At 47.6% G+C, this 26,193-nt stretch overlaps 2 protein-coding genes across 5 annotated transcripts in view; one reads left to right on the top strand and one right to left on the bottom strand.

Moving 5' to 3' along the window:
- LOC309518053 (asialoglycoprotein receptor 1-like) overlaps nt 1-22,080 on the bottom strand; it is a 35,846-nt gene extending 13,766 nt beyond the window's left edge. The window contains exons 1-4 of one of the 4 annotated variants that reach the window (XM_082197854.1): nt 21,853-22,080; nt 6,003-6,128; nt 5,240-5,379; nt 2,662-2,778 (exon numbers count right to left, since the gene is read on the bottom strand). In XM_082197854.1, coding sequence (XP_082053980.1) covers nt 2,662-2,778; nt 5,240-5,379; nt 6,003-6,022 — 277 coding nt within the window. In that variant the 5' untranslated portion in view covers nt 6,023-6,128; nt 21,853-22,080. Of the gene's footprint in view, nt 1-2,661; nt 2,779-5,239; nt 5,380-5,957; nt 6,129-6,321; nt 6,381-21,852 lie in introns of those variants that run through there. The other 3 variants (XM_082197856.1, XM_082197855.1, XM_082197857.1) reach the window with 3 other exon arrangements.
- The window catches only part of LOC309517553 (zona pellucida sperm-binding protein 3-like), a 30,105-nt gene continuing 14,481 nt past the window's right edge, over nt 10,570-26,193 (top strand). The window contains exons 1-8 of the mRNA XM_082196774.1: nt 10,570-11,001; nt 12,886-13,004; nt 14,852-14,955; nt 16,835-17,006; nt 18,748-18,868; nt 20,968-21,059; nt 21,639-21,778; nt 21,830-22,000. Of these exons, the coding sequence (XP_082052900.1) occupies nt 10,639-11,001; nt 12,886-13,004; nt 14,852-14,955; nt 16,835-17,006; nt 18,748-18,868; nt 20,968-21,059; nt 21,639-21,778; nt 21,830-22,000 (1,282 nt within the window). The 5' untranslated portion in view covers nt 10,570-10,638. The remainder of the gene's footprint in view (nt 11,002-12,885; nt 13,005-14,851; nt 14,956-16,834; nt 17,007-18,747; nt 18,869-20,967; nt 21,060-21,638; nt 21,779-21,829; nt 22,001-26,193) is intronic.

Raw genomic sequence — 26,193 nt, 5'->3', positions numbered from 1 at the left:
AAGATTACCGGAAGAAATATCAACAACCTCACATGACACAACCTTGATGGCAGAAAGTGAGGAGGAATTAAAGAACCTTTTAATGAGGGTGAAAGAGGAGAGCGCAAAATATGGTCTGAAGCTCAACATCAAAAAAACGAAGATCATGGCCACTGGGCCCATCACCTCCTGGCAAATAGAAGGGGAAGAAATGGAGGCAGTGAGAGATTTTACTTTCTTGGGCTCCATGATCACTGCAGATGGTGACAACAGCCAGTCCGCCTCTTCGTGACCCCCTGGACCAGAGCACGCCAGGCACTCCTGTCTTCCACTGCCTCCCGCAGTTTGGTCAAACTCATGCTGGCAGCTTCGAGAACACTGTCCCACCATCTCGTCCTCCGTCGTCCCCTTCTCCTTGTGCCCTCCATCTTTCCCAACATCAGGGTCTTTTCCAGGGAGTCTTCTTCTCTTCTCATGAGGTGGCCAAAATATTGGAGCCTCAGCTTCAGGATCTGTCCTTCCAGTGAGCACTCAGGGCTGATTTCATTCAGAATGGAGAGGTTGGATCTTCTTGCAGTCCATGGGACTCTCAAGAGTCTCCTCCAGCACCAGAATTCAAAAGCATCCATTCTTCGGCGATCAGCCTTCTTTATGGTCTAGCTCTCACTTCCATGCATCACTACTGGGAAAACCAGAGCTTTTACTATACGGACCTTTGTTGGCAAGGTGATGTCTCTGCTTTTTAAGATGCTGTCTAGGATTGCCATCACTTTTCTCCCAAGAAGCAGGCGTCTCTTAATTTTGTGGCTGCTGTCACCATCTGCAGTGATCATGGAGCCCATGAAAGTAAAATCTCTCACTGACCTATATTAACGGGGCTAGAGGGAATTCTTCTCCCTGTCTCCAGACAGGTAGCTTGCCTGCAGACGCATTTCTTTATTTTATTTTATTTAAATGCCCTGTCCTCCCAGCCTCCCAAGACTTTGCAAATTTTATTACTGGAAAAGGGGGTGGGGGTGGGAACGAAGGTGGCGGCAATTCAATTAAGAGGGACGATGTCTGCAAGATAAGCTGTTTTGGGGCCTTTGGAACAGCGATGATAAAACCACCGTCTTGGCAAGGCTAAGTTAATTAATTGGCGCAGTGGGAGCAAGAAGGTGGCGTCCCAGGCGAGCTCTGTAATGAATTTTTTTTCCATTTTGGCAGTTTCATAGCTTTGAAATCCCTTCCTCCAGGTTGGAGCACTTTCAGGTCAGAGCAATTGGAAGCGATGGGAGGAAGCCGGGCGGAGGTTCAAGAGGAACTTTTTAATTAGTGAGAAAGCTGGGCATCCCCTAAAAAACCCCAGAATGAAACCCAGTAGAGATACATTCTGCATCTAATTTGTCAAAAAAGGGACGCAGGTGGCGCTGTGGGTTAAACCACAGAGCCTAGGACTTGCTGATCAGAAGGTTGGCGGTTCAAATCCGAGTTCCCGTTGCTCGGTCCCTGCTCCTGTCCACCTAGCAGTACGAAAGCACGTCAAAGTGCAAGTAGATAAATAGGTACCGCTCCGGCAGGAAGGTAAGCGGCGTTTCCATGCGCTGCTCCGGTTCACCAGAAGCGGCTTCGTCCTGCTGGCCACATGACCCGGAAGCTGTACGCCGGCTCCCTTGGCCAGTAAAGCGAGATGAGCGCCGCAACCCCAGAGTCATCCACAACTGGACCTAATGGTCAGGGGTCCTTTTTTAATTTGTCAAAAAAGAGAAAAGGGAAGGAGGGAGGACACACACACACACAAATGTCTTTGGGCACCAGACGAAAACATTCCCCTGGAAATGTGGGCATCCGATGAATGTCGAGAGATTCAGGACAGTGTGATAGGAATTTTGAGGTCTTAGGTAAATGTAAAGGGACCCCTGACCGTTACGTCCAGTCATGGCCGACTCTGGGGTTGCAGCGCTCATCTCGCTTTATTGGCCGAGGGAGCTGGCGTACAGCTTCCGGGTCATGTGGCCAGCAGGACTAAGCCGTTTCTGGCGCACCAGAGCAGCGCATGGAAATGCCGTTTACCTTCCCGCTGGAGCGGTACCTCTTTATCTACTTGCACTTTTGACGTGCTTTCGAACTGCTAGGTTGGCAGGAGCAGGGACTGAGCAATGGGAGCTCACCCCGTCGCGGGGATTTGAACCGCCGACCTTCTGATCGGCAGGTCCTAGGCTCTGTGGTTTAACCCACAGCACCACCTGCGTCCCTTTTGAGGTCTTAGATATATGTTAAATGTTCATAAGCAACCAAGCATGTACATAGATCAGCACAGGAAGACTGACCTGAAACCGTTTTGATTCCCAAACTGAGCAAATGTTTTCTCTGTGTGAAAATGTCGAGCAATGCTAAATAATAATAATTAATAATAATAATAATAATAATAATAATATGGTGGCAATCCTTTCTAATGATTTCTCTGCAATTTCCCACAGTTTACTTACCAAGCAAAACTAAATTAATATTCATCTAACCAAAATGGAATTCCTGCGCCATTTCACAACTTTTAAGGACCCCCTAAGCTGAAAAATTCAACATGCCCTAGCGAGGTGCAGTCCCAGATTTCTGGAGGCCGAGGGCACCAGGTTGGGGAAGCCGGCCTCTGAGCACCCAATCCCCCGCTTCCTTTCCCCCAATGCTGTGACGCCCATCACTCACTCTGGACGCCAAGCAGAGCCACCGAGAGGGTCAGGGCGAAGCAGAAGCCCATCAGGACCAAGACGAGGCGGTTGGTGGGGCAGATCCGGCGCCAGGGCGACTGGAATGGAGGCAGCGCTGTGGGGAGGAAAAGAGGGGTGGCTCTTGGGTCTACTCTCAGTCTCCTCTTCCCCAGGCTAAACATTCCCAGCTCCCTCGACCGTTCCTCATCAGGGTTTCACAGGGTGCGGAAGAAGGGCTTGGCACCTTGCCCGGCAGAGAAATTGCCCACCTTGCGCCCCTCCTGGGCAACAGCCACCTACTCGTGACTCCCGAGCCTCCCCCGATCTGTCAAAACAAAGGGGGAAGGGGGCAGGGGGCAGGAAAACTGTACCGCCGGATGTCCCCGGTTCCCCTTCGGCAGCAGTGGCAGTCAGCCTGGTAGCGCAGTTGGCTCTGGCTGGCTTTAGGAGCTGCCCGCTGCCGTGGCGCCTGCCGTTTTTCCTCGCCGGAAGTCCCCTTGTGATATGTTGCACACAAGATGCATCATATGGGGACTTTTGGTGAGGAAAAATGGCGGGCGCCACGGCAGCGGGCAGCTCCTGAAGCCAGCCAGAGCCAACTGCGCTACCAGGCTGGCTCCGGCCTGCTGAGGCTGCCGCTGCCACATTTCCCGGGGACAGATTTGCAAATCCGGACACTGTCCGCGGGAACCGGGGACATCTGGTAACCCTAGTATAAGCCAAACAAGCTATAGCTTAGGGCCCCACTCTCTTGGGGCCCCCAAAAAAATTTAAAGGGGAAAAAACTGGATGTACATATTCAAAATATAAGGTAATAAATGAATAAAATAAAACTTGCCTACAGCAACAGGGTTCTGTGTTGTGTAGTCTCCTAGGATGTCAGTCATGGGCCCCGCCTGCTCCCTAAAATATCCCTGGTTTGCTCATTTCTATATAGAGGGTGCCTACATTCTGCTATTTATAATTGTTTGTAGTTTGCACCACATATTTACACCTATTATTATTTCCTTTATAGCAAGTTTCTAGAGACTGGATGATGCGCCCTTGTAAACTGTGTTTCGAAAAGAACTTTTGTTATCGCCCAACGCCAATATATTTGCATGATGACGTTTGCTATGAGTTAAAAATCATTTTCAGTTAGAGCTGAATCAATATTTCACTACTAATATACTTCTTAATTGTATTTCAGTTCAACAATCACCTTGATAAAGTACACACAGTTGACGCTCAGGCTGCGAACGTGATCCGTGCGGGATGCACATTTGCAACCCGCAGTGTTCGCAACCCATGTCTGCGCATGTTGTGATTCGGCGCTTCGGCGCATGCGCAACCGCCGTAACCCGGAAGTAACCCATTCTGGTTTCGGCGGTCCGCAACCCAAAAAAATGCAAGCTGAAGTGGCTGTAACCCAAAGTATGACCGTGATGTGCAAATGACCTATGAGATCCATCAATGACCACATAGCATACCATATTTTTCGCTCCATAAGACACACTTTTCACCTCCTAAAAGGTATGGGGAAATGTGTGTGCGTCTTATGGAGTGAGTGCAGGGGGGAGGCAGGCAGGTAAAGCCCCCAAAAGCTGCACACAAGCTCTGGCGGCTCTTGCGGGCTTTTCCCCAGGAGGGAGAAGGGACTGATGTGGCCAGTCAGCCCCTTCTTCCTCCTTGTAGAAAAGCCCACAGGAGCCGTGCGCTCCTTAAAGGGTGCGCGGCTCCTGTGGGCTTTGGCGGGAGGTGGGGGTATTGCCATAGCCGCGCGCAGCCTCTCTCTGCCGGAGAGGTTGCGCGGGACTAAAGAAGCCATAGCCGCTCGCAGCCTCTCCCGGCTGGAGGGGTTGCGCGCGGCTATGGCAGAAGCCAAGACAGCGAGCGGGATGCGTCCTGTTCGCTGTCTTGGCTTCTTTGCTCTTTGGGGCTGGGGGGGGCAAAACCCGGGCTTCCCCGGCAGCCCCAAGAAGCTCGCGGAGCAGCGGGAAGGCTGCACACCTTTCCGCTGCTCCCCGACCTGCTCTTTGGGGCTGGCGGTGGGCTTCTCTGGCAGCCCGAAAGAGCAGGTCGAAAGGAACCCAAAGCCTCCGGAGCGCAGCGGAAACTCCCGTCGCGCTCTTGAGGCTTTGGGTTGCCTTCACTGAAGCCTGGAGAGTGAGAGGGGTCGGTGCGCACTGACCCCTCTCGCTCTCTGGGCTTCCAAGGTAGCCGCCAGAAGGCGACTGAACGCACCTTGAAGGGCACCTTGTTTTAGAGGGGGGAAACAAGGGGGGCGGAATTTCCCCCCCTCTGCGCAGCGCCTCCTGCCGCTTCGCTGAAGGGGCGCTGGGCAGAGAGGGGGAGAGGTTTTTTTCTGGTTCTCCCCCTCTAAAACAAGGTGCGTCCTATGGTCGGGTGCGTCCCATAAAGCGGAAAATACGGTATATTCCTCACAGAAAAACAGCGGCAATTTGTTGTTGACAAAGGACAGCTGGACATAGAAAGGGCCCCATTACCTTCAGTAGCTCAGGGCCGCGTCAAACCTAAATCCGGCCCTCTCCACACCCAGTCCGATGGGCCGGCCCCGCTCCATCCCCCCTGCGTACCTCTCCCAAAGTGCTGCCCACGTTCGCCTGGCACATCCAGGCTTTGAAGATCTTCGTACTCCTTGGCCATGCTGGGTTCTGGAGGAGCGTCCATGTCGATGGAGGTGGAGCGAGGTGGAATATCTGGCGGGACCTGAAAGCTGCAAAGATGAACGGGGAGTTGGGTTTTCCTGCGTTGCAGCGGGTCGGGCTGGATGACCGCTGGGGTTCCCTTCCAACTCGGCAACCCTCGGACTCCTCCCTCGCTTTCCTTTCTTCGGGTTTACCTTTTTCTCGCCCGGTGTACTTTCTGCCCATATTCTTTTTTATAATAATATATAAAGATAAATTTTTATTTATACCCCGCCCTTCCCGGGCTCAGGGCAGCTAACAACAAATTTAAAACAATTGATGCAACGAAAAAACAGCATAAAATACAATATGAAACTTGAATAACAATAAATTCAGAATTCAAAAATCAATTTAGGGGGGAAATCCATCCAGTAAACATTAGATGATCACCAGGGCTAGCTGACTAAATTAGTCCTATTTGGGCCAGCGAGGAGACCAGGGGAGAATTAGCTGTGGGACCCCAGAGTGGGTAATTTTTATATTACCTCCCCAGCCAAGACCAGGCTCAGGGCGGCTAACACCAAATATAAAAACAATTGATTGAAATATACCTTAAAAAACAAGATTAAAACACAACATTCAAACATTAAAATGCAACCTATTAAACCTTAAAAGCTTCCCTAAACAGGGCTGCCTTCAGATGTCTACTTGCTTGTCAAAAGAAGTTGTCATCTCCCTGGCACGGAGGGGGTCCTTCCACCGGGTCGCTCTCTAGTTGGGGGGCCAGGGGCGCTTCCGAAAATCGCAATTTCCTCTTCTCCCCGTCAAAAACGTCGACCTGGGCAAAGTTTGGACAAAGTCACGACCTGCCAATGAACCAATTTCCCAATCGGCACCAACCTTCCCTGGCCAAAAGCAGGCAGGTTGGCGGGTGCCCAGGGGACAGGATTGCCACGGGGCGAGCTGCCACGGAAGAGGGATGTGGGCGAGGTTTTGGGGTGTCTGGGATGGCCTGGCCGCCCCCCTTTTACCTCCTCCCTCCTTTTTCCAAGTCAAAAATTTCAGGCCCTCATCCTGTTCCCAGTCACCGCGCAGCTCAATGACCTTTGCTCTGTCAATATTATTTCTCCCCAAAGCGGCCTTTCCAAAATGCTACCACCCCACAGAAAGTTTGGGGTGGGGATTTCCAGATGGATACTGTAATAAAAAAATTAAGGTATTTTTTAAATAAACTTTTATTAGTTTTTTAACATACAGTATCATTTTCAACAGTAAGTAAACATACTTTTACATCTTATTCAGTCCTGTCCATCAGTCCTGTCTGAAAATCTACCGTATTTTTCGCTCTATAGGACGCACCGGACCATAGGAGGGGGAGAACGGGGGGGGGGTGATTTCTTGTTCTCCCCCTCTAAAATAAGGTGTGTTCTGTGCGTTCAAGATGCGTTCACCCAAAGCCTCCGGAGCCCAGCGGGGTTCCTTTCGACCTGCTCTTTGGGGCTGGTGGGGGGGAAGCGAGTCAACAACAACAACATTGGCAGGAGAAAATAACAGAGGCCAAGCAGAGAATATTGAGAAGCAAAGCGGCTAGTAAGCCTAATCTTTATTGAACTGTTGCAATAGGGTCTCCACTCACCACACGCAGGAGGCAGGAGGGACCCAGAATAATGGTGCAAAAGCCCTTATATAGACTCTTGAAATTGCCCACCCTGTAGCCCAAAACATCATGCATACATCACAGAAGGAGGCGGTCTACAGCGGAAATCCTGTCTGCCAGGGTACCTGATAATGGTCACTGATTGCTTTACCTGGGCAGCCTGGCCATTCTTTTGTGATGGTTAATACTTTAGTTCCCGAGTCCAGGTCACAGGCTCACCCTATTCCTACACAAACGCACCCTTAAGACAGGATTTGCAAGCGAAAAGAAAATGGGAAGGTTCCCCCCATTTCCTCCCTCCTTGCAGAGAAATATTTGAGGTCAATTTGGGAGTGTCAAAGTGGTTTCAGGATTGCTCTCCTGTAGTATTTCAGGCACGTGGTATATATACCTATGTATGTGTTTGCCTTGTACATGTGTAAACATTTAATTTATATATTTGAGACCTTAAATTCTTATAACAATCTAGACCAGGGGTCAGCAAACTTTCTCGGCAGGGGGCCGGTCTACTGTCCCTCAGACCTTGTGGGTCTGATACTTTGAAAAGTAATAATGACTATATTTGCGGGGGGGGGGGGTGAACGAATTCCTATGCCCCACAAATAACCCAGAGATGCATTTTAAATAAAAGGACACATTCTACTCATGTAAAAACACGCTGATTCCCGGACCGTCTGTGGGCCGGATTGAGAAGGCGACTGGGCCAGATTCGGCCCCCGGGCCTTAGTATGTAGCTAATCTGTCCATATTATCAATCCATGTGCTCAATGGAATCTTTTTGCGGCTCTTCCAATTCATCAAAACAATGTTTTTTTGCTTCTAATATAACACAGTACATCCATTTTATTTTATTTTTGATCCCTTGAAATCTCCCATGTTTCCGGTATATAATCTAGAATTAAATTCAATTCCCCTAAATAACAATTTCTTTTTATTACTCTTGCTATATATATCTTCACCTCGCACCAAAATGATCTTATCATCGGGCAGTTAATCATCATATGTACTAAGTTCACATTTTTACTCCCACATCTCCAGCAGTTTTCTGCATTTGTTATTTTCTTCTGGTATAGTTTTGATGGAGTCCAGTGGACTCTGAATATTATTTTCTGTTGAATAAGTCTTAGCCTTAGATCCATATAGAGGCGATTTCTGCTGATTTCATACTTGACTCCCATATATCATTTTGTTATCTGTACCTCTAACTCTTCACTCCATTTTTGTCTATCATATTCTAAATCGTATTTCTTCCTGTTGAGTATGGTTTTATAGAGTTTTTTGTTTTTGTTGCAGAGATTCAACCTTTATTATTATTATTATTATTAAATTTCATTTAACATAATTATTACAAAATACAAGCAAAATACATACAAATACATAGACACATATATTTTTCAGATAAGCACACATATATAAAAAAAAGAAAAAGAAAAAATAAGAAGAAAAATTGGAAGAAGAAAAATTGGAAGAATTTCTTCCAAATTTATTCTACAAATATCTCTATAATAAAATTTCATTGATTGACTTCCAAAATTAAATCTTGTAGCAGCAAGGGTGTTTCCCATGCTGTTATAGCGTCAGGGCCAAACCGCCTTTGCAAATATGTTTCAATTGGATATATTGCCATTGTGTTTCACTGGTTAATCCGTACTTTACTTGCAAAGCCTTATATTCCACAAATTTATAATTTCCATCAATTAATTGATTCAATGGCAAACCGCTTTGATTTTTTTGAATTTTTATTACCATCCACCAGTGTATAAAACTACTGAAATAGATGATCTGAAGGATCTGTTTAAAAGTTTACCTCTCTGGAAGGACCTGAAAAGTCTAATTATCCTGACCATTGGCTACACCTGTGACTCTCAGGTGAAACTCCAGATAGGTTTACCCCCAATCAATCACATCCTTTCCATTTCAGGCTGCAAAGTTAAAGTGGATTCCTTCTATTTCCATGACCCCCAAAATGTGTCAGACTTCCTGCAATAAAGGAAACTGATAGTATCTTGGAAAGTTTGGGGTGACTATTAACCAGTGCAATATTTTATAACCCTCCCTGCAAACAAATACGAATGAATAACGTGCGATAAATAGCCGATAGCATTTCATCTCCTTGCAAACGAGACACGGGCTGCGATCTCTCTCTCTCTTTTTAAAATAAATCATCTTTATTAATTTTTGCATATGTTTTCCAAACAAAACTTCACATCACATCATCTTCATTTTGGCTATTATAGCCTGAGGCTTCCATCAATTCTGTCAAGTGATTTTCAGATCTGCTATCTATTCTTACGTTTTGTTATTACAATTAATGCTTTTCAACTTCATTTCCGAATTATTTCCTTCCAAAATAATTTTACAATAATTTATACAGCCCCCCTTACAAAACTCCTTGTAAACCTACAAGCGAGGTTACATTAATGCTATTGTTTTTCAAATAAGTCATATATTTCTTCCAATCCTTAAGGTAGTCCTGGTCTTTCTGGTTTTGAATTCTCCCAGTCAACTTTGCCAGTTCTGCATACTCCATCAGTTTTATTTTCCATTCCTCCTTCCTTGGTAATTCTTCCTGTTTCTATCGTTGGGCTAGTAATACTCTCGCTGCTATAATTGCATATAAAAACAGATTTTTGTCTATTCATTTCTGTACCTACAATGCCAAGTAAAAATGTTTCTGGTTTTTCCCCGCAAATGTATATTTCAACATTTCCTTCATCTCATTATATATATATCATTTCCCAGAAGCATTTTACTTTCTTACAATCCTACCACATGTGGTAAAAGGTACCTTCTTTTTCTTTAAATTTCCAACATTTGTACATTTTGGCCAACTTTACTGGTGTTACTGGCTGCGAGCTCTTTGAGCTTACTTCTGAGTAAACCTCCCTAGAATTGGGCTGGATATCCATTTCAACTCAGTTGGACAGAGTAAACCTGAATAGAACCAGTACCAGAATCATGCCCACTTTAAAAATGCAAAAATATTCTTTGCATAAGGTTTAGAAAAATCCCCAAGAAATAATTCTTTGCAGAGGGCCTTAATCCTGATCACCACATAGGGGTTAAATCAAGGATTTTTTTAGCTGAGAGGTGAAAAAAGTGAGAATAGCGTGACTGGTAGAGTAGGAGATTCTTAATCTCAAGGTCACGGGTTCAAGTTCCGTGTGGGCAAAAAATTCCTGCATAGCTTTTTTTGCTAGGAATTATAGGAAGCTCCGAACGCCTTCTGGTGGTTCCCTCATTGCAAGAAGTGAGCTTACAGTGAACCAGGCAGAGGGCCTTCTTGGTGGTGACGCCCGCCCTGTGGAACGCCCTCCCACCAGATGTCAAAGAGAACAACAACTACCAAACGTTTAGAAGACATCTGAAGGCAGCCCTGTTTAGGGAAGCTTTTAATGTTTGATGCATTACTGTATTTTAATATTGTGTCGGAAGCCGCCCAGAGTGGCTGGGGAAACCCAACCAGATAGGTGGGGTATAAATAATATATTATTATTATTATTATTATTATTATTATTATTATTATTATTATTATAAAAAAAACCCTGCGGGTTTTAGGACCCCGGGGGAATGAGGGCGGGACAAGGCAGGTCTTAATTGCTTGAGTCAGCTGACTGTGGGCGGAGCCAGAAAGCAGTATAAAAGGACAATCGCTTGGCTCTCAGCTTCATTGCACGCCGGGGTTGCAGCTATGGGGCAGGAGTTTGTGATGGGGCTGTTTTTGCTGTGGGGCGTTTTTTTCTGCCAGGGGGCTTTTGCTGACCCCCAGAGTCCTGCCTGGTGGCAGCCAGAGACCTCGGATCATGTCCCCTTGCCCCCTTCCTCTGTTTTTTCCAGGGCCGCTCCTGCCACGCCCCACGCTGTGAAGGTTTCCTGCGAGCCACATCGCCTGGTGGTGGCCGTGCACCGAGACCTCTTTGGGGTGGGCAGGCTGGTGTCCCCCGCAGACCTGACTTTGGGGGCAGCCTCGTGCGCCCCGGTGTCCTTCGCCGCTGGCACCACCGACGTGGTCCTCTTTGAGGCGGGTCTCCATCAGTGTGGCATCGCAGTCCAGGTTCTTTGGGGTGGAAGGGTTTTTGTGGGGGGGTTTTGGGAGGAGGGTGGGTCCAGCTTCAGGGGTGCAGCTTAAAGATGGGGTGCTAGGGGTGTTGAGCAACATGGGGCAGAACCCCCCGGGAGGGTGAGTCTCCCAAGCCAGCCCCATGGAAAGGAGCAGGAGGCTTAATTTTTATGTAGCATTTAATTATCCTTAATTAATAAGTCTTTTCCTAGTCTGTCTTGTAATATTTCAAATACTACACCTCACAAGACTTCTTTTTTGTTGAATTTTTTAAATTAATTTTCCAAAGAGTTTTTTAAACAAACATAAATCTTCACCTTATCAACTTTAATAACTCTTTTCCTAGTCTTTCTTGTAATATTTCGAATGCTCCACCTCACAAAACTTCTCTTTTAAAAAAAAACAATTAATTAATTTTCCAAAATGTTTTTTAAACAAACAAACATAAATCTTCACCTTATTAAATCAAACTTCATTACATTTTGACCTCACAAAACTTCTTGCAATCCTACTAGCGTAATCTGTCTTGCAAGGGCTAAACTCAGTGATTGCTGCATTGATGGGAGTTTACTAAAAACAAGGAATTGTGTGTTTGTGTGTTTGTCAACTTTGGGGTTTTTTTGCCTAAACGTTTATACGCAGTAGTGTCCAAACTTTTTTCCAAAGAGGGCCAGATTTGATGAAGCGAAGGGCTGTCGGGGCCGACCAAAGTTGTTGACTTTTGGGGGGGGATTGAAGTTGTTGGGCTTTATTCAGGATTTTACCCCAAAGTTGGCGTTTTTTAAAGATTGAAGTAGTTGAGGTTTCTTTAGGATTTTACCCCGGGAAATTAATTGCCACAGGGGCTGGATTAAACCGACTGGCAGGCCGGATTAGGCCCCCAAAACAGACTTTGGACACGCCTTGTTTAGAGCATGGGTAGGCAAACTAAGGCCCGGGGGCCGGATCCGGCCCAATCGCTTTCTAAATCCGGTCCACAGATGGTCCGGGAATCAGTGTGTTTTTACATGAGTAGAATGTGTGCTTTTATTTAAAATGCATCTCTGGGTTATTTGTGGGGCATAGGAATTCGTTCATTTCCCTCCCCCAAAAATATAGTCCGGCCCCCCACAAGGTCTGAGGGCTAGTGGACCAGCCCCCTGCTGAAAAAGTTTGATGACCCCTGGACTTTATAGGAATGCAAAAAGAGGCTTTGCAGGATCAGGCCACCAGCTAGCCCAGCGCCCTGTCCCCACAGCGGCCAACTAGACGCCCTTACTAGGAAACCCGCAGGCAGAATTCGAACCCAAGACCCAACGCTCCCCTCCTGCGTTTTCCGGCCTCTTTCATTGCTGCCTCCAGCTGTGGGATAGCCACTCGATGATAGCCTTAACCCTCCACAAATAGCCTTCTCCTCCCTGTCCCCAAAAAACAGAGCCTGCAGGATCGGGCCCATGGCAGCCACAAACAGCCCTCAGCTCCTCCACGAATTTGCCCAGTCCTCGCCATTTCAGTCGGCGGTCGCCGCCGCCTCCTGTGGCAGGGAGTTCCGTAGGTCAACTCTGCATTTTAATGTTGTCTTTTAATCTTGTTTTTTAAGTGGTGTTTCAATCCATTGTTTTATATCTGGTGTCAGCCGCCCTGAGCCCTGTCTTGGCTGGGGAGGGCAGGATATAAATAATTTTGTTGTTGTTGTTGTTAATTTTCTTCCTGAGCCCCATAGCTTTCTGTGGGGCTGGCCGGGAAACCGTCCCAGGGGATGGGGGCCTTTCGGTGGGGCCCGATCCTTTGCCAAAAACAGCCGGTGAGGAGCCACCTTTTTTCCAGGAAAGCTAAAGTTCTCAGAATGGACGGATCCTGCAGTAAATCCTATTAAGAGCCATCTCCCTTTGCTTCCAGATGACTCCGGAAACGCTGATCTACCGAACAAGTCTCTTCCACAAGCCGTCTCCTTCCGCCAATCCCATAATCACCAGGACCAACGCTGCAGAGATACCCATTGAGTGCCACTACCCCAGGTGAGGAAGGCTGCCGGTTGGGTGTGGGGTGAAGCAAGGCTTTTTTCAGCTTAGCAAGCCCTTGGCTTTTGTTCGTAGACTCGCAGAATTGGAGGGTGACCCCCTCCGGGGGTCATCCAAACCAACCCCCATCAATGCCGGAATCGCAGCTAACATAGCGCCGCTTCATGGGTAGGAGAGGGTCTGGAGAATTGCTCCTGTGCCTTTAAAAGAGCGGCAGAAATCCAACAGGTGAAGTTCTTCCCCCCAATTTGCGGTCCTTCGTCTCTCTGGGGCTGCGGCTTTCTTCAGCCTCCGTCAGTGCATAAGGCCTGAACCAGGCACAGGGCCTTCTCGGTGGTGGCGCCGGCCCTGTGGAACTCCCTTCCACCAGATGTCAAGGAAATAGACAACTATCTGACTTTTAGAAGACACCTGAAGGCAGCCCTGTTCAGGGAAGCTTTTAATGGACGGTTTAATGGACGGATGTTTTACTGTATTACAGATTGAGGTTGAATCCTGACAAGACAGAAGTACTGTTTCTGGGGGACAGGAGGCGGGCAGGTGTGGGGGACTCCCTGGTCCTGAATGGGGCAACTGTGCCCCTGAAGGACCAGGTGCGCAGCCTGGGAGTCATTTTGGACTCACCGCTGTCCATGGAGGCACAGGTCAGTTCTGTGTCCAGGGCAGCTGTCTACCAGCTCCATCTGGGACGCAGGATGAGACCCCACCAGCCCGCAGACTGTCTGGCCAGAGTGGTGCATGCTCTGGTTATCTCCCGCCTGGACTACTGCCATGCGCTCTACGGGGGGCTACCTTTGAAGGTGACCCAGAAACTGCAACTAATCCAGAATGCGGCAGCCAGACTGGTGACTGGGAGCGGCCGCCAAGACCACATAACACCGGTCTTGAGAGATCTGCATTGGCTCCCAGTACGTTTATGAGCACAATTCAAAGTGTTGGTGCTGACCTTTAAAGCCCTAAACGGCCTCAAAGGCCCAGTAGACCTGAAGGAGCGTCTCCACCCCCATTGTCCAGCCCGGACACTGAAGTCCAGCTCTGAGGGCCTTCTGGCGGTTCCCTTCCTGCGAGAAGCAAAGCTACAGGGAGCCAGGCAGAGGGTCTTCTCGGTGGTGGCGCCCGCCCTGTGGAACTCCCTCCCACCAGATGTCAAAGAGAACAAGAACTACCCAACTTTTAGAAGACATCTGAAGGCAGCCCTGTTCAGGGAAGCTTTTAAAGTTTAATAGGTTATTGTATTTTAATGTTCTGTTGGAAGCCGCCCAGACAGCTGGGGAAACCCAGCCAGATGGGCGGGGTATAAATTATTATTATTATTATTATTATTATTATTGATTTATTCTGGTGCTGTTGGGAGTTGGGAGCTGCCTCCCATCAACCCCTGCCAGCCTGCTGCATGATGGGAGTTGTAGTTCAGGCACATCCAATGGGCTACAATTCCCAAAGTACCCTGGGCAAGAGGTCTTGATAGTTAAAGCACCCTGGGAATTGTAGTTCTGAGAGAGAGATGGTTCTTTCTCCTAACATCTCTTGGCCCCCTTAGCAAACTACAACTCCCAGAATTCTTTGGGGGGAAGCCTGGATGGTTTAAAGCGGTCTGATACCTCTTTAAATGTCTGTAGATGGAGGCCTTTAGCTCCTCCCATTATTGGCTGTGGCTCCTCCCACTGTAGAGGATCCCCGTCTTCTGCCCTGCCAACCCCCTAGATGTCTGGGAGCAGCGAGGAGTAATGGGCGGAGCAGGAAGCGATTTCTCGCTCCCGAGGGTGGCGGGTCAGTCTGGATGGCATCTAGGTGCCCCGCGGTCATTGGACTGAGTTCTCCGCTGCTTGTCTCCCCGTTTCCAGGAAAGGCAACGTCTCCAGTCTGGCCATCCGCCCCACCTGGGCCCCTTTCAGGTCCACCGTGTCGGCCGAAGCGAGGCTCGGATTCTCGTTGCGACTCATGAACGGTAAGGAAAAGGGTGGATTCGGGGTGCGGGAAGGGCCTAGCTCAAAGCCCCCAAACCCGTCCGGTTAGGATCCAGGGCTGCTGAGCACCAGGGCTTAAAGGATGCAAATTTCCCCTTAGCCCAAGTCTCCTGCCTCCAACAGGGGACAGCCAGATAACCCCCAAAGCCTATAAACATCACTGCGGTTCGCTGTCTCTGAAAAATGGAGTTTCTGCTTGGCTGTTCTGGCTAATAGCTCTTGAACGCAGGATAACTACCGTATTTTTCGCCCTATAGGACGCACTTTTTCCCCTCCAAAAATGAAGGGGAAATCTGGGTGCGTCCTATGGGGCGAATGCAGGCTTTCGCTGAAGCCTGGAGAGTGAGAAGGGTCGGTGCGCACCGACCCCTCTCGCTCTCCAGGCTTCAGGAAGCTCTGCGCAACCCTCGGGAGACCGGCTCCGAGGGTTGCGCAGAGCTGCCTGCAGTCCCGGGATCAGCGCACTTCTCCCCATCGCCAGCCCCACAAGCTCGGGGGACAGCGGGGAGGCAGAGCGTGCCTTCCCACTGTTCCCCGACCTGGTTCTTCCAGCCCCGCACCTGGGGGGGAAATAATTTTTTTTTCTTTATTCCCCCCCCAAAAAAAAACACCTAGGTGTGTCCTATGGGCCGGAGCGTCCTATGGGGCGCAAAATACGGTACATCAGCCAAGGTTGCGGGTTCAAACCCTGCATGAAACAGCTGCATATTCCTGCCTCGCAGCGGGTTGGTCTGGATGACCCTTGGGTCCCTTCTTCACAAGCTCTGTTTAGCCCCCTCACTCCTGAAGTTCCTAACCTTTGCTGCTGTTAGGGCAGCAAAATTGTTTTATGAAATGCTGGCTTCTTTCCTGAAGCCGGTGGGAAAAAAGACAGTCATGGAACTGCGAAATTACACAAAACAGGTGAAATACCGTGAAAATCCCTGAAACGAGAAGTAATCGACTAGAAATATTATCTTCTAGAATTAAACTGAATAACAAAAATCAAGAAGTTTAAGGGAAAAATTAGGAAAACCTAGAACTGAACAAAGCCTTAACGGGACGCCGGGTACAAACCTCGTTTCACTGAACTATTCAGTTTCCTCAGAAGCAAATAGAGAAATCATAAACCTTAAATGTTTGCGTTAAGTTATGAATTAAAAATCATTTTAAGTTAGAGCTTAATAATTACTTCACTATTAATATACTTCTACTTAATTGTATTTCGCTTCAACAATCACTTTGCTAAAATACATATTTTGCGATGTGCAAATGGCTTTTGATACCTGTTACGTCCATAAATTATTTATTGATTTTCATACAACTATAACACATACTGTAAAACAAATAAAACAACAAAAAAGAAGAAAATAAAGCAAATAGCAGTAAAAGATACAACATCAAACACATAAACAATACAAATTAATTAATTAGTTAAACTTCCAACCTCATAAACATATTACTTGACTTCCTCTAGTCCCTCCCACCTGAATTTCCTTGTAACTAAACGTAGCAGTTTTCCAATATCATTATTCAAAAACAATATTCCAATTGTAGTCAAATTTCTTAACTTTTCTTTTTAGGTCCATAAATTACCATAAACAAAAAAGCGACAATTTCTTGTTGAACAAAGGAGAGCTGGACATATAAAGGGCCCCATTACCTTCGGTAGCTCAGGGCCTCATCAGTCCTAAATCTGGCCTTCAGCTCAGTAAGGGACCCTCCCTGCCCAGTCTCAAGTGGCAGGCTGTTCCACAGGCTTGGGGCCACTGCAATGAACCACGCTGTCGGCGGGAAAAGTTATTTCCTTTTCTCTTCTGCTATGCTTGCAATTAAAAAAATAAAAAATGATTAACGCATTCACCCTCTCGCGCCGCCAAGATGACTGGAGCGGCGAGCGGCTATCTTCTCGCTTCCAGCTGGGTGAGATCCTGCACTTGCAAGCCCAAGTCATGGCAGAGAACCACCTTCCCCTAAGGCTCTTTGTGGACAGCTGTGTCGCCAGCCCTGAAGCCACTTTGGGGTCTACGTATGCAATTGTCGACTCCAACGGGTAAGGAATAGCTTGCATGAGTGTTTTATTTCGTAAGTTTTATCGCAGAATCGTTGGATTCGAACCCGCAACCCGTTTTGCGCTCTGCCATCTGAGCTATCCCCAGTCTGGCTTCTATCCTGAATACCGTCTTGGCCCAAATATAAGCCGCACTTTTTCTCCCCACCCCAAAAAAATTCCGACCCCGAAAAGTTATTAAAGCAGGGCCGAACGAAAAATGGTTTTTTTACGATATCGCTGCCGGAACAGACGTGTGGTAAAACGGAACAGAAGAATGGTTTCGTCGCCAATTTGCGAGCTTGAGTACCTATGGAGTTGTAGAAATTGAATAGCATTTTCCATTTTAGCCGATTGTACGGTAACTTTTCTGGGCTTGCGAGACCGAAGGCTTCAGTTGGCTCGGAGTTACAATTCTACCAATCGCAGCGATTTCAGGAGCGGCTTATATTCGGTTATTCTCTTTTTTTGCGGCTTATTTGTGGGTGCGGTTTATATTCGGGCCAATACGGTAACAACAACAATTCGATGAGCTGTTCACATACAACGGCATCGCCCTATTCATTTAAAAGCAGCCAAAAAACTAAAGAAACTGGACTTTTAAGCTGATAAAATGTAATAAAATTAACAAAATACAGGCCAAGTCACCTTCAGCAGCTGGGTGCTGGCTTGCCGAAACAGAAAAGAGATTTGAGGATGCATCAAGCTGTACAATGGAGGTGCCTATCTAATATCAAGTGGCAGGGAGTTCCAGAGACCACATGGGAAACGGATGATTAAAGTGCTCCCTGAATGGGGGGAGACGGGCTGCCCAAAGCCAGGAATCCCTGTTTCAGCAGCGCTCAGAGCAAAATCGTTATTTCTAGTACCCTCTGAGACTTTGCTTCTGCTGTGATTGCTGCCTAGCAGCGGGTTAGACTGGATGACCTCAGGGGGTCCCTTCCAGCTCCCTCGCTTGGAAACATAGGAATATGCCTTCTGTCTGGCTAGTAATCTCTTGCCCAGCAATCTAAAGGCCTCAGGCAGAAAAGCCTCTTCCCCGCTAAGGTCTGTGACTTGGGGGATAGAGCGTTTGTTTTGTGTGCAGAGAAGGTTCTGGGTTCGATTCCTGACGGCATCTCCGGATATGTCGGGACTTAAACCTCCCATCAGCACGGTGCGCGGCAAATGGTGCTTCCTAAAGAATAACAGAGGGCTTATCCAGCCTCCTTTTGTCCTGCAGCTTTGGAAAAATCCACTCTTTAGCACTCAATCGGCACAAACAGGCAATTCTGGCTTGACGTTTGCTCTGATTTAGCACAAAAGAGCAGCTTTTCCCTGGGAAAAGGGAAAAACCCAGTTAAATCGCAGGGGGAAACCCGAGAAAATCTCGATCCTGTATCCTCAGTGCTGTATTGTTTTTAACACTCGATTGGGAGCCGCCCAGAGTGGCTGGGGAAACTCAGTCAGATGGGCGGGGTATAAATTATTATTATTATTATTATTATTATTATTATTATTATTATTATTATTATCCAAGGAAGGGAAAAGGTAGGTGGGAAAGGTAGGGCTGACCTCGAGGAGTCATTGGAAACAGAAATCTGACATAAGAATTTCCTTTCCTTTTCACCCGAAGGGTGGTCAACAAATTTAATAAATTTAAAATTGAATAAATTTAATAAATGAATGAAATCTGGGGGAAACAGTCAACTTTCCACCACCCTCCAGTCCCCAAAGTCGGTGACGATTTCTCCCTTTGGCGCAGGTGTCTGGTGGACGGGAGGCAAGAGGGCGTCTCGTCTACGTTCCTCGCACCCAGAGTCTCAGAGGAGACGCTACGTTTCACGGTGGACGCCTTCCGGTTTGCCGGGGACTCCAGGAATATGGTGAGCAGGTGGGGTTTGGCGGTGTGGGAGGCCTTATCTGGACCCACGGCTCTGTGGGAGCAGCGTCCCTAGAGCTTTTGTCCACCTGGCGCTGATGGGAGTTATAGTTCAAAGCGCCCGGTGGGCAGCAGAATGGCCTAGGCGGGTTTTGCGAAATGGCCTGCACTGCCCCCTGGAGGCAGCTGGGTCACTTGCGGGGGTCAGAAATAGCTTCAACTGGGTTTTTGCAATTAATTCTTTAATTTTTTATTCATTTTTCTTTTTCATTACATCTCAAATTTTTAACATTTACCATATATTCCTTCCTGCCTCCCCTCCTAAGCTTCCCCCAACTTCAGAAAAGAGTTATTAACATAACATCAAACCTAAAGACATAAAAGTAAAAGCAAAAACACCCTAATATTTCTCTATCTTCTAAACATTTTCGAATACTAACAATGTGAATGTTTATTTAAATCCTGCCATCAAGTCTATCGACTTTCTTTGTTTCTGCAAGTATAATATAAATGGTTCCCATTCTTTTTCAAAGCCACTGTTGCCGTTTTCTCTTAATCTGTCATTTTCGCCAGTTCTGCATAGTTCATCAACTCCCTTTCCATGGAGGCGCAGGTTACAGCAACAGCCAAAGCGACATTTTCCCACCTTTGCCGCATCAATCAGTTGGTCCCTTCCCTTTCCCGCCCCGACCTGGCCACAGTGATCCATGCGACGGTCACCTCCAGGCTTGACTACTGTAATCCGCTCTATGCGGGGCTGCCCTTGAAGCTGTCCCAGAAACTCCAGCGGGTGCAGAATGCTGCAGCGAGGCTCCTCACAGGGTCTCTGCCATGGGATCACATTCACCCAGTGCTTTTCCAGCTGCACTGGCTCCCGGTGGAGTACAGGGTCAGGTTTAAGGTGGTGGTTTTGACTTTGAAAGCCCTTCACGGCCTAGGACCCTCGTACCTACGGGACCGCCTCTCCTGGTATGCCTCATGGAGGACCTTAAAGTCCATATATAGCAACACCCTAGAGATCCCGGGCCCTAAGGAAGTCAGATTAGCCTCAACCAGAGCCAGGGCCTTTTCAGCACTGGCTCCGGGCTGGTGGAACACTCTGCCTCATGAGACCAGGGCCTTGCAGGATCTGATTTCTTTCCGCAGGGCCTGTAAGACAGAGTTGTTCCGCCTGGCCTTTGGCTCGGAGCCAATTTGATTCCCTCCCTCTTTTTCTTTCTTCTTTTCCTTCTCCTCCTGCGATGAGGCTACATTTTAATATTTTAATGTTGTATTTTAATTTTGTTTTTAAGTTGTAATCATTCAACTTGTGTTTTTTTATTGCTTGTAAGCTGCTCTGAGCCCAGCCTTGGCTGGAGACGGCGGGGTATAAATAAAAATTATTATTATTATTCTCTTTTGCAATTCTGAGCGGCTTGAATTTTATTGTCTCCCTTAGCGGATCATGCAGACTGCTATTCTGAGTGGTGTGTCTTTTTATCGGGGATGGTTTTATGGAACCAAGTGAAGCTGGGTTGGGGATCCACTGACTTAAATGCTATATAAATGGTCTAAACTAAAGAAATCAAACAGTTGTGGGGTAAATGGAGGTCTGATTGGGTCAAGGTGGGTTTGCCGCCTCTCCTGATGGGCAGCGATTGCGTGAGTCCCCTGCCCTATGCAAGCCCTAAAATTAGAGAGGCGGTGTGCTTCAATGGTTAGAGTGCCGGACTAGGACATGGGAAAGAGCAGGGTTCGAATCCCTGTGCCAACTCGGCCAGGAAGCTCGCAGAATGTGACCCTGGGGGGCGGTCACTGCCTCTCAGCCCCACCTCTATCCCACAGTGTTTTTGGGTGGGGATCAAATGAGAACTAGGGCCTTGGGGACCTGAGTTCGAATTCCCACGCAGCCAAGAAGCTAACTGGGAGCCGGTTAGCCTTGCTCGCCTCGCAGGGTTGTTGTGGAAAGGGGGAACCATGCTGGTCTCGTTGAGCTCTTTGGAGAAAAAGGCAGAATATTCACGCAATTAATAAGGATGCAACCAGTTGATTGACACCTGTCGCCTCTGCCCCTTGCTGTTTGCCCAAAAAGCCCTTTTTAACCTCCTGCCTTCTCCCCTCCAGCTGTACGTGATTTGCCACCTCAAGGTAACGCGAGCTGACCAAACGCCAGACGTCCGGAACAAGGCTTGCTCCTTCGACGTTGCCAGCAGCACGTGAGTCGCTTGTGAGACGCACAACACATCCCCCCCCCCTTCCTGAAGCCCTTTTCACTGTTTACAGGCCACCTCTCCTGGTCTGCCCCACAGAGGACCTTAAGGTCCACGAATAACCATAGTTTAGAGGGCCCTAAGGAAGCCAAACTATCCTCCACCAGGGCCAGGGCCTTCTCAGTGGTGGCTCCGACCTGGTGGAATGCTCTGTCCCAGGAGACCAGGGCCCTGCAGGATTTAACCCCCTTTCCGCGGGGCCTGTAAGACACAGCTATTCTGCCTGGCCTTTAATTTGAACTTGACCTGATCTTTTATTCCCCTTCCTTCCCTTTTTATAAAGATTTTTATGGGATCCCACCCACAGCTAATTCTCCTCTGGTCTCCTCGCTGGCCCAAATAGGACTAATTCAGCCAGCTAGCCCTGGTGATCATCTCATGTTTATGGGATGGATTTCCCCCTGAAATTGATTTTTGAATTCTGAATTTATTGTTTACGTTTCAGACTGTATTTTATGCTGTTTTTTGTTGCATCAATTAAGTGTTTTTAAATTTCTTTCATGCTCTCTCTGTTTCTCCCCAAAGCTGGCTTCCTGTCGAGGGACCTCGAAGCATCTGCGGCTGCTGCGAGGCGAGGAATTGCGACCGGGTGCCGCCAGAACAGGCCCCCAGCTTCCTTCCCAGACCCCGAGCCGTGGAGATGAGCTGGCAAAGAAGTCAACCAGGTGAATGGGTTTTCTGAAGGCTCGGAGGTCCGTCTAGTTGGCCACTGTGAGAACATTGGACGTTCGTAACTGACCTGTTTTGTGGCTTCCTCCTGACCACAGCCGAGTTGACCGCACCGCAGGCGCACCTGACGCTGGGACCCTTCTTTGTTTTCGACTCCCCGGAGGACTCTGCAAACTTCCCCACAGACCCGGCCGGCGCTCAGAAGACGGCAGTGGAAGGTAAATGGGACGCGCAAAACAGATCTTCTTCTCCTTTTCTAGTTTCTCTTCCTAACTTTCCAAGAAAGGAACTGTAAGATGCTTCCTCGGTAGTTTTTTTAGGGTTTGGTTTCCACCCTCTGCCATTTCCCTGGAAATTCCTTTTTCTGCTGACTTTAAAAATCTGAGTTTCCTTCGGCCAAAACTGCTTTTGGAGCATTTTAATGAAAAAAATTACAGTGTGTAAAAAGCCGGAAGTTTGTGGCGCTGCCTCATAAGACGCACGGGGGGGGGGGGTCGGGGTCATCCAAGGAATCAGAATTCTGGTTTTCAGGACAAAAAGAGATGCAGCACATAATTTGACCCCCGGAACTCACCACCACAAGATTAGCCACGGATGGGTTTGTTTTTTCAGGCAAGGAGGGTGAGGTTTGGATGGCTGCTGGTTGCATAGCTGTCAACCGTCTCTTATTTGGCGGGACAGTCCCTTATCCCAGCGCCATGTCCTGCTGCTGTCCCTTCTTGATGATGTCCCTGAAATTTCCCGGGTTTCAAAGGAAGCAGCTCCTCTCCCTCCCTCCCTCCTGCCGGCCAGGGAGGAGGTAGGCTCCAGCTGTGTTGTTTGGCTGCGTTGCTCACCCAATAAGGAGTCTGAGAACGACTGGGGGGTGGAGCTTGCATGCCTTGTGCCAATCAAATTGGCCGCCTTGCCTGGGGACTCGCCTTTGCTCAGCGCTTCCCAGCGGAGAGGGGACGGTGGTTTTCCTTGCTGCGTTCCCTTTGCCGGGTTGCTGCGCTGTGGGAACCACCGCTTGAGGCTTCCTTTGGCTGCTGGCTGGGCTTTCTCCCTTTGGCTCAGAAGTAGAACATACCTGTGTTCCGAAAATCCCTTATTTTGGCTGCTGATCCCTTATTTTCGAGGCTGCTGGTCCCTTATTTTCAAATCTGTAATTTGACAGCTATGGCTGGTTGTGAAGGGTGTGTTTTGCTTCCATTATCGGAGGTGGCGTGCCCTCTGAGGATCGTTTTTTTGGGAATTTCGAGCGAGGAGAGGGCTGTTGCAAAGTGGGTCCCCTTTGCAGAATTCCCTTGGGGGTACCTAGGTAGACCCATGAGAAGGGCAGAATCCTGGACCAGCCGAATGGGGCAGCGGTTCTCGTCAAAAATATCCAGACCGCCTTTTCGTTCTTTCAGTGTTTGGCTAGATCAGGGGGCAATGGAGAAACCCAAAACGTCCGGAAAACTGGAATAATTCTGGTTAGCTTAGTTAGATTGCAATGTGGGTACCAGGTGGGTCTTTTTAGGGAAGGCGTTCAATAGAGAGGCTGTTGCCATAGCAAAAAAAGACAAAAATATATTTTCTCTGCCCTACCTCTGAAGGAGGGGCACTGTGAAAACTTGTACAGTGGTACCTTCGTTCTCAAACAACTTGGAACACAAACACTGTGTTATGTACTAAGTTGAATAGGATCCTTAATGCAGCAGTCTGATTGGTCCTAGAACAATAGGATTCAGAATGCAGCGGTCTGATTGGTCCTAGAACAAGAGGATTCAGAATGCAGCGGTTTGATTGGTCCTAGAACAATAGGGTCCAGAATGCAGCGGTCTGATTGGTCCTAGAACAATAGAATTCAGAATGCAGCAGTCTGATTGGTCCTAGAACAATTGGACTCAGAATGCAGCAGTGTGATTGGTCCACAGGAGCCACCCAATCCAGCTCCAGGTGGATGTGAATCCGCAACCCTATTGGCCTACAGGAGAATCACAGAATTAGCCAATCACGTGGGGCCCACTGTGTAAATAATGTATATAAAGCAGACATTTCAGGGGAACTTCCATTCCTCCTCACCACTATGAGCTGAATAAAGAGCATGAAATCCACACTCGACTCTGAGTATATTTCACACTGCAAACCCGGAAGTAAGTGTTCCGGTTTGCGAACATTTTTCGGAAACCAAACATGCTCCATTTTGAGCGTTACGCTTCCGATTTGAGTGCCAAACTTCCATTTTGAATGTTACACAGAGGTCTGTCTGCTTCTGCTATTTATTTTGCGTTTTTGATATTTCTGCTTTTTTTGTTTCGTTTTTGGGACTGTGTGGAACCCAGTTCAGCTACTAATTGATGGATTGATTGTGTGACTGCAGTACATTGTTTATTGCTTTCATTTTATAGATCAATGGTCTCATTGGACAGTAAAATTCATGTTAACTGACTGTTTCAGGGGTTGTTTGTAAAAGTCTGGAACGGATTAATCCGTTTTGCGTTACTGTTTTGCGGTGCTGGTCTTGACCTTTAAAGCCCTTTGCGGCTTAGGGCCCTCGTATTTACAGGACCGCCTCTCCTGGTCTGCCCCACAGAGGACCTTAAGGTCCACGAATAACCATAGTTTAGAGGGCCCTAAGGAAGCCAGACTATCCTCCACCGGGGCCAGGGCCTTCTCAGTGGTGGCTCCGACCTGGTGGAATGCTCTGTCCCAGGAGACCAGGGCCCTGCAGGATTTAACCTCCTTCTGCAGGGCCTGTAAGGCAGAGCTATTTCACCTGGCCTTTAATCTGAATTTAGCCTGATCTTTTATTTCCCTTCTCTTCCCTCCCCCTCCCCTTTTTATGAAGATCACCTGCTCTGAGACCCCACAGCTAATTCTCCTCGCTGGCCCAAGTAGCACTAATTTAGCCAGCTAGCCCTGGTGATCATCTAATGTTTACTCGATGGATTTTCCCCTAAATTGATTTTTGAATTTATTGTTATTCACGCTTTTATACTGTATTTTATGCTTTTTTTGTTGTTGTATCACAATTAAGTGTTTTAAATTTGTTAGCCGCCCTGAGCCCGGTTTTCTGAACCAGGAAGGGCAGGGTATAAATAAAAAAATATTATTACTTTCTATGGGAAAGCGCGCCTTGGTTTTGGAACATGCTTTGGTTTTGGAACGGACTTCCGGAGCGGATTAAGTTTGAGAACCAAGGTACCACTGTATATGTCAACTCAATCCGTAGAGCACAAGAATCTTAGGGTTGTGTGTTCGAATCCCACTCTGGGTAGAAAGATTCCTGTACGGCAGAAGGTCTCTCAATATTCCTTCCACCTCTACAGTTATGTGATTCTGGGAAAGGGAAGGTTTTATATTTTGAAGGCAAGGGAAAAATAAAACCCAGCACTATCTGATCCGGCGCAGTAGGGCTTCCAATTTTCATTCTGCCCCCAGGAAATTGCAGAAGATGCAATTATCTCCAAGGGTAATTCGGGAAGCCTCAGAGCTCCCTCTAGTGTTGCGGAGCTGGTACTTTAAGCACGATTTAAATGGTGTTTCCGATTATCGCTAGGGAGGGGCAGAGAGGTTCAATTCAGGTCATCCTGGAAGACGAACCGACTCAACTTGCACGATCCGAAACAAGGCGAGGGCCAAAACGCAGCCCCCTCTGAAATAATAATAATAATAATAATAATAATAATAATAATAATAATAATAATAATAATAATAATATTATTATTATTTATACCCACAGCCGGGCTCAGGGCAGCTAAAACTGGTAAAACTACAATAAAAACATAATGGGGGGCCAATTTAAAATACAGGTTAAAATGCAATTTAAGATGCAGCCTCATTTTAAAAGTAGCCCATAGATCAAAACCATAAGGGGAGGGAAACATAAGGGTCAGACTGAGCCCAAACCAAAGGCCAGGCGGAACAGCTCCGTCTTGCAGGCCCTGCGGAAAGATGTCAAGTCCCGCAGGGCCCTAATAATAATAATAATAATAATAATAATAATAATAATAATAATAATTTATTTATACCCCACCCATCTGGCTGGGCTTCCCCAGCCACTCTGGGTGGCTTTCAACAAAAGATTAAAATGTTAGTCTCTTGTGACAGAGCGTTCCACCAAGTCGGGGCCAGTACTGAAAAGGCCCTGGCCCTAGTTGAGACCAATCTAACCACCTTGGGACTTGGGACCTCCAAGGTATTGTCATTTGTGGACCTCTCCATGGGGCATACCAGGAGAGGCGGTCCACACCCCTCTGAATTATTGCAATGTGCTTCTCCAGCCTGAGTAGCGGGTACAAAAAAAATGCATGTGCTGGGGTAAATCGTGCATAAAAATGCGTATGTTGGAGAAGAAATTGGAAGGGGCCTGAGAGTCATCTAGTCCAACGCCCTGCAATGCAGGAAACTTGCCTAATGTGGGGCTTGAACCCACAACCTTGAGATT

The sequence above is a fragment of the Podarcis vaucheri genome (genome assembly GCF_965113315.1).
Source record: "Podarcis vaucheri genome assembly, chromosome: 13".
Taxonomy (NCBI): domain Eukaryota; kingdom Metazoa; phylum Chordata; class Lepidosauria; order Squamata; family Lacertidae; genus Podarcis; species Podarcis vaucheri.
Note: the sequence above shows the minus strand (reverse complement) of the source record. Positions and strands in the feature narration are given on the sequence as shown.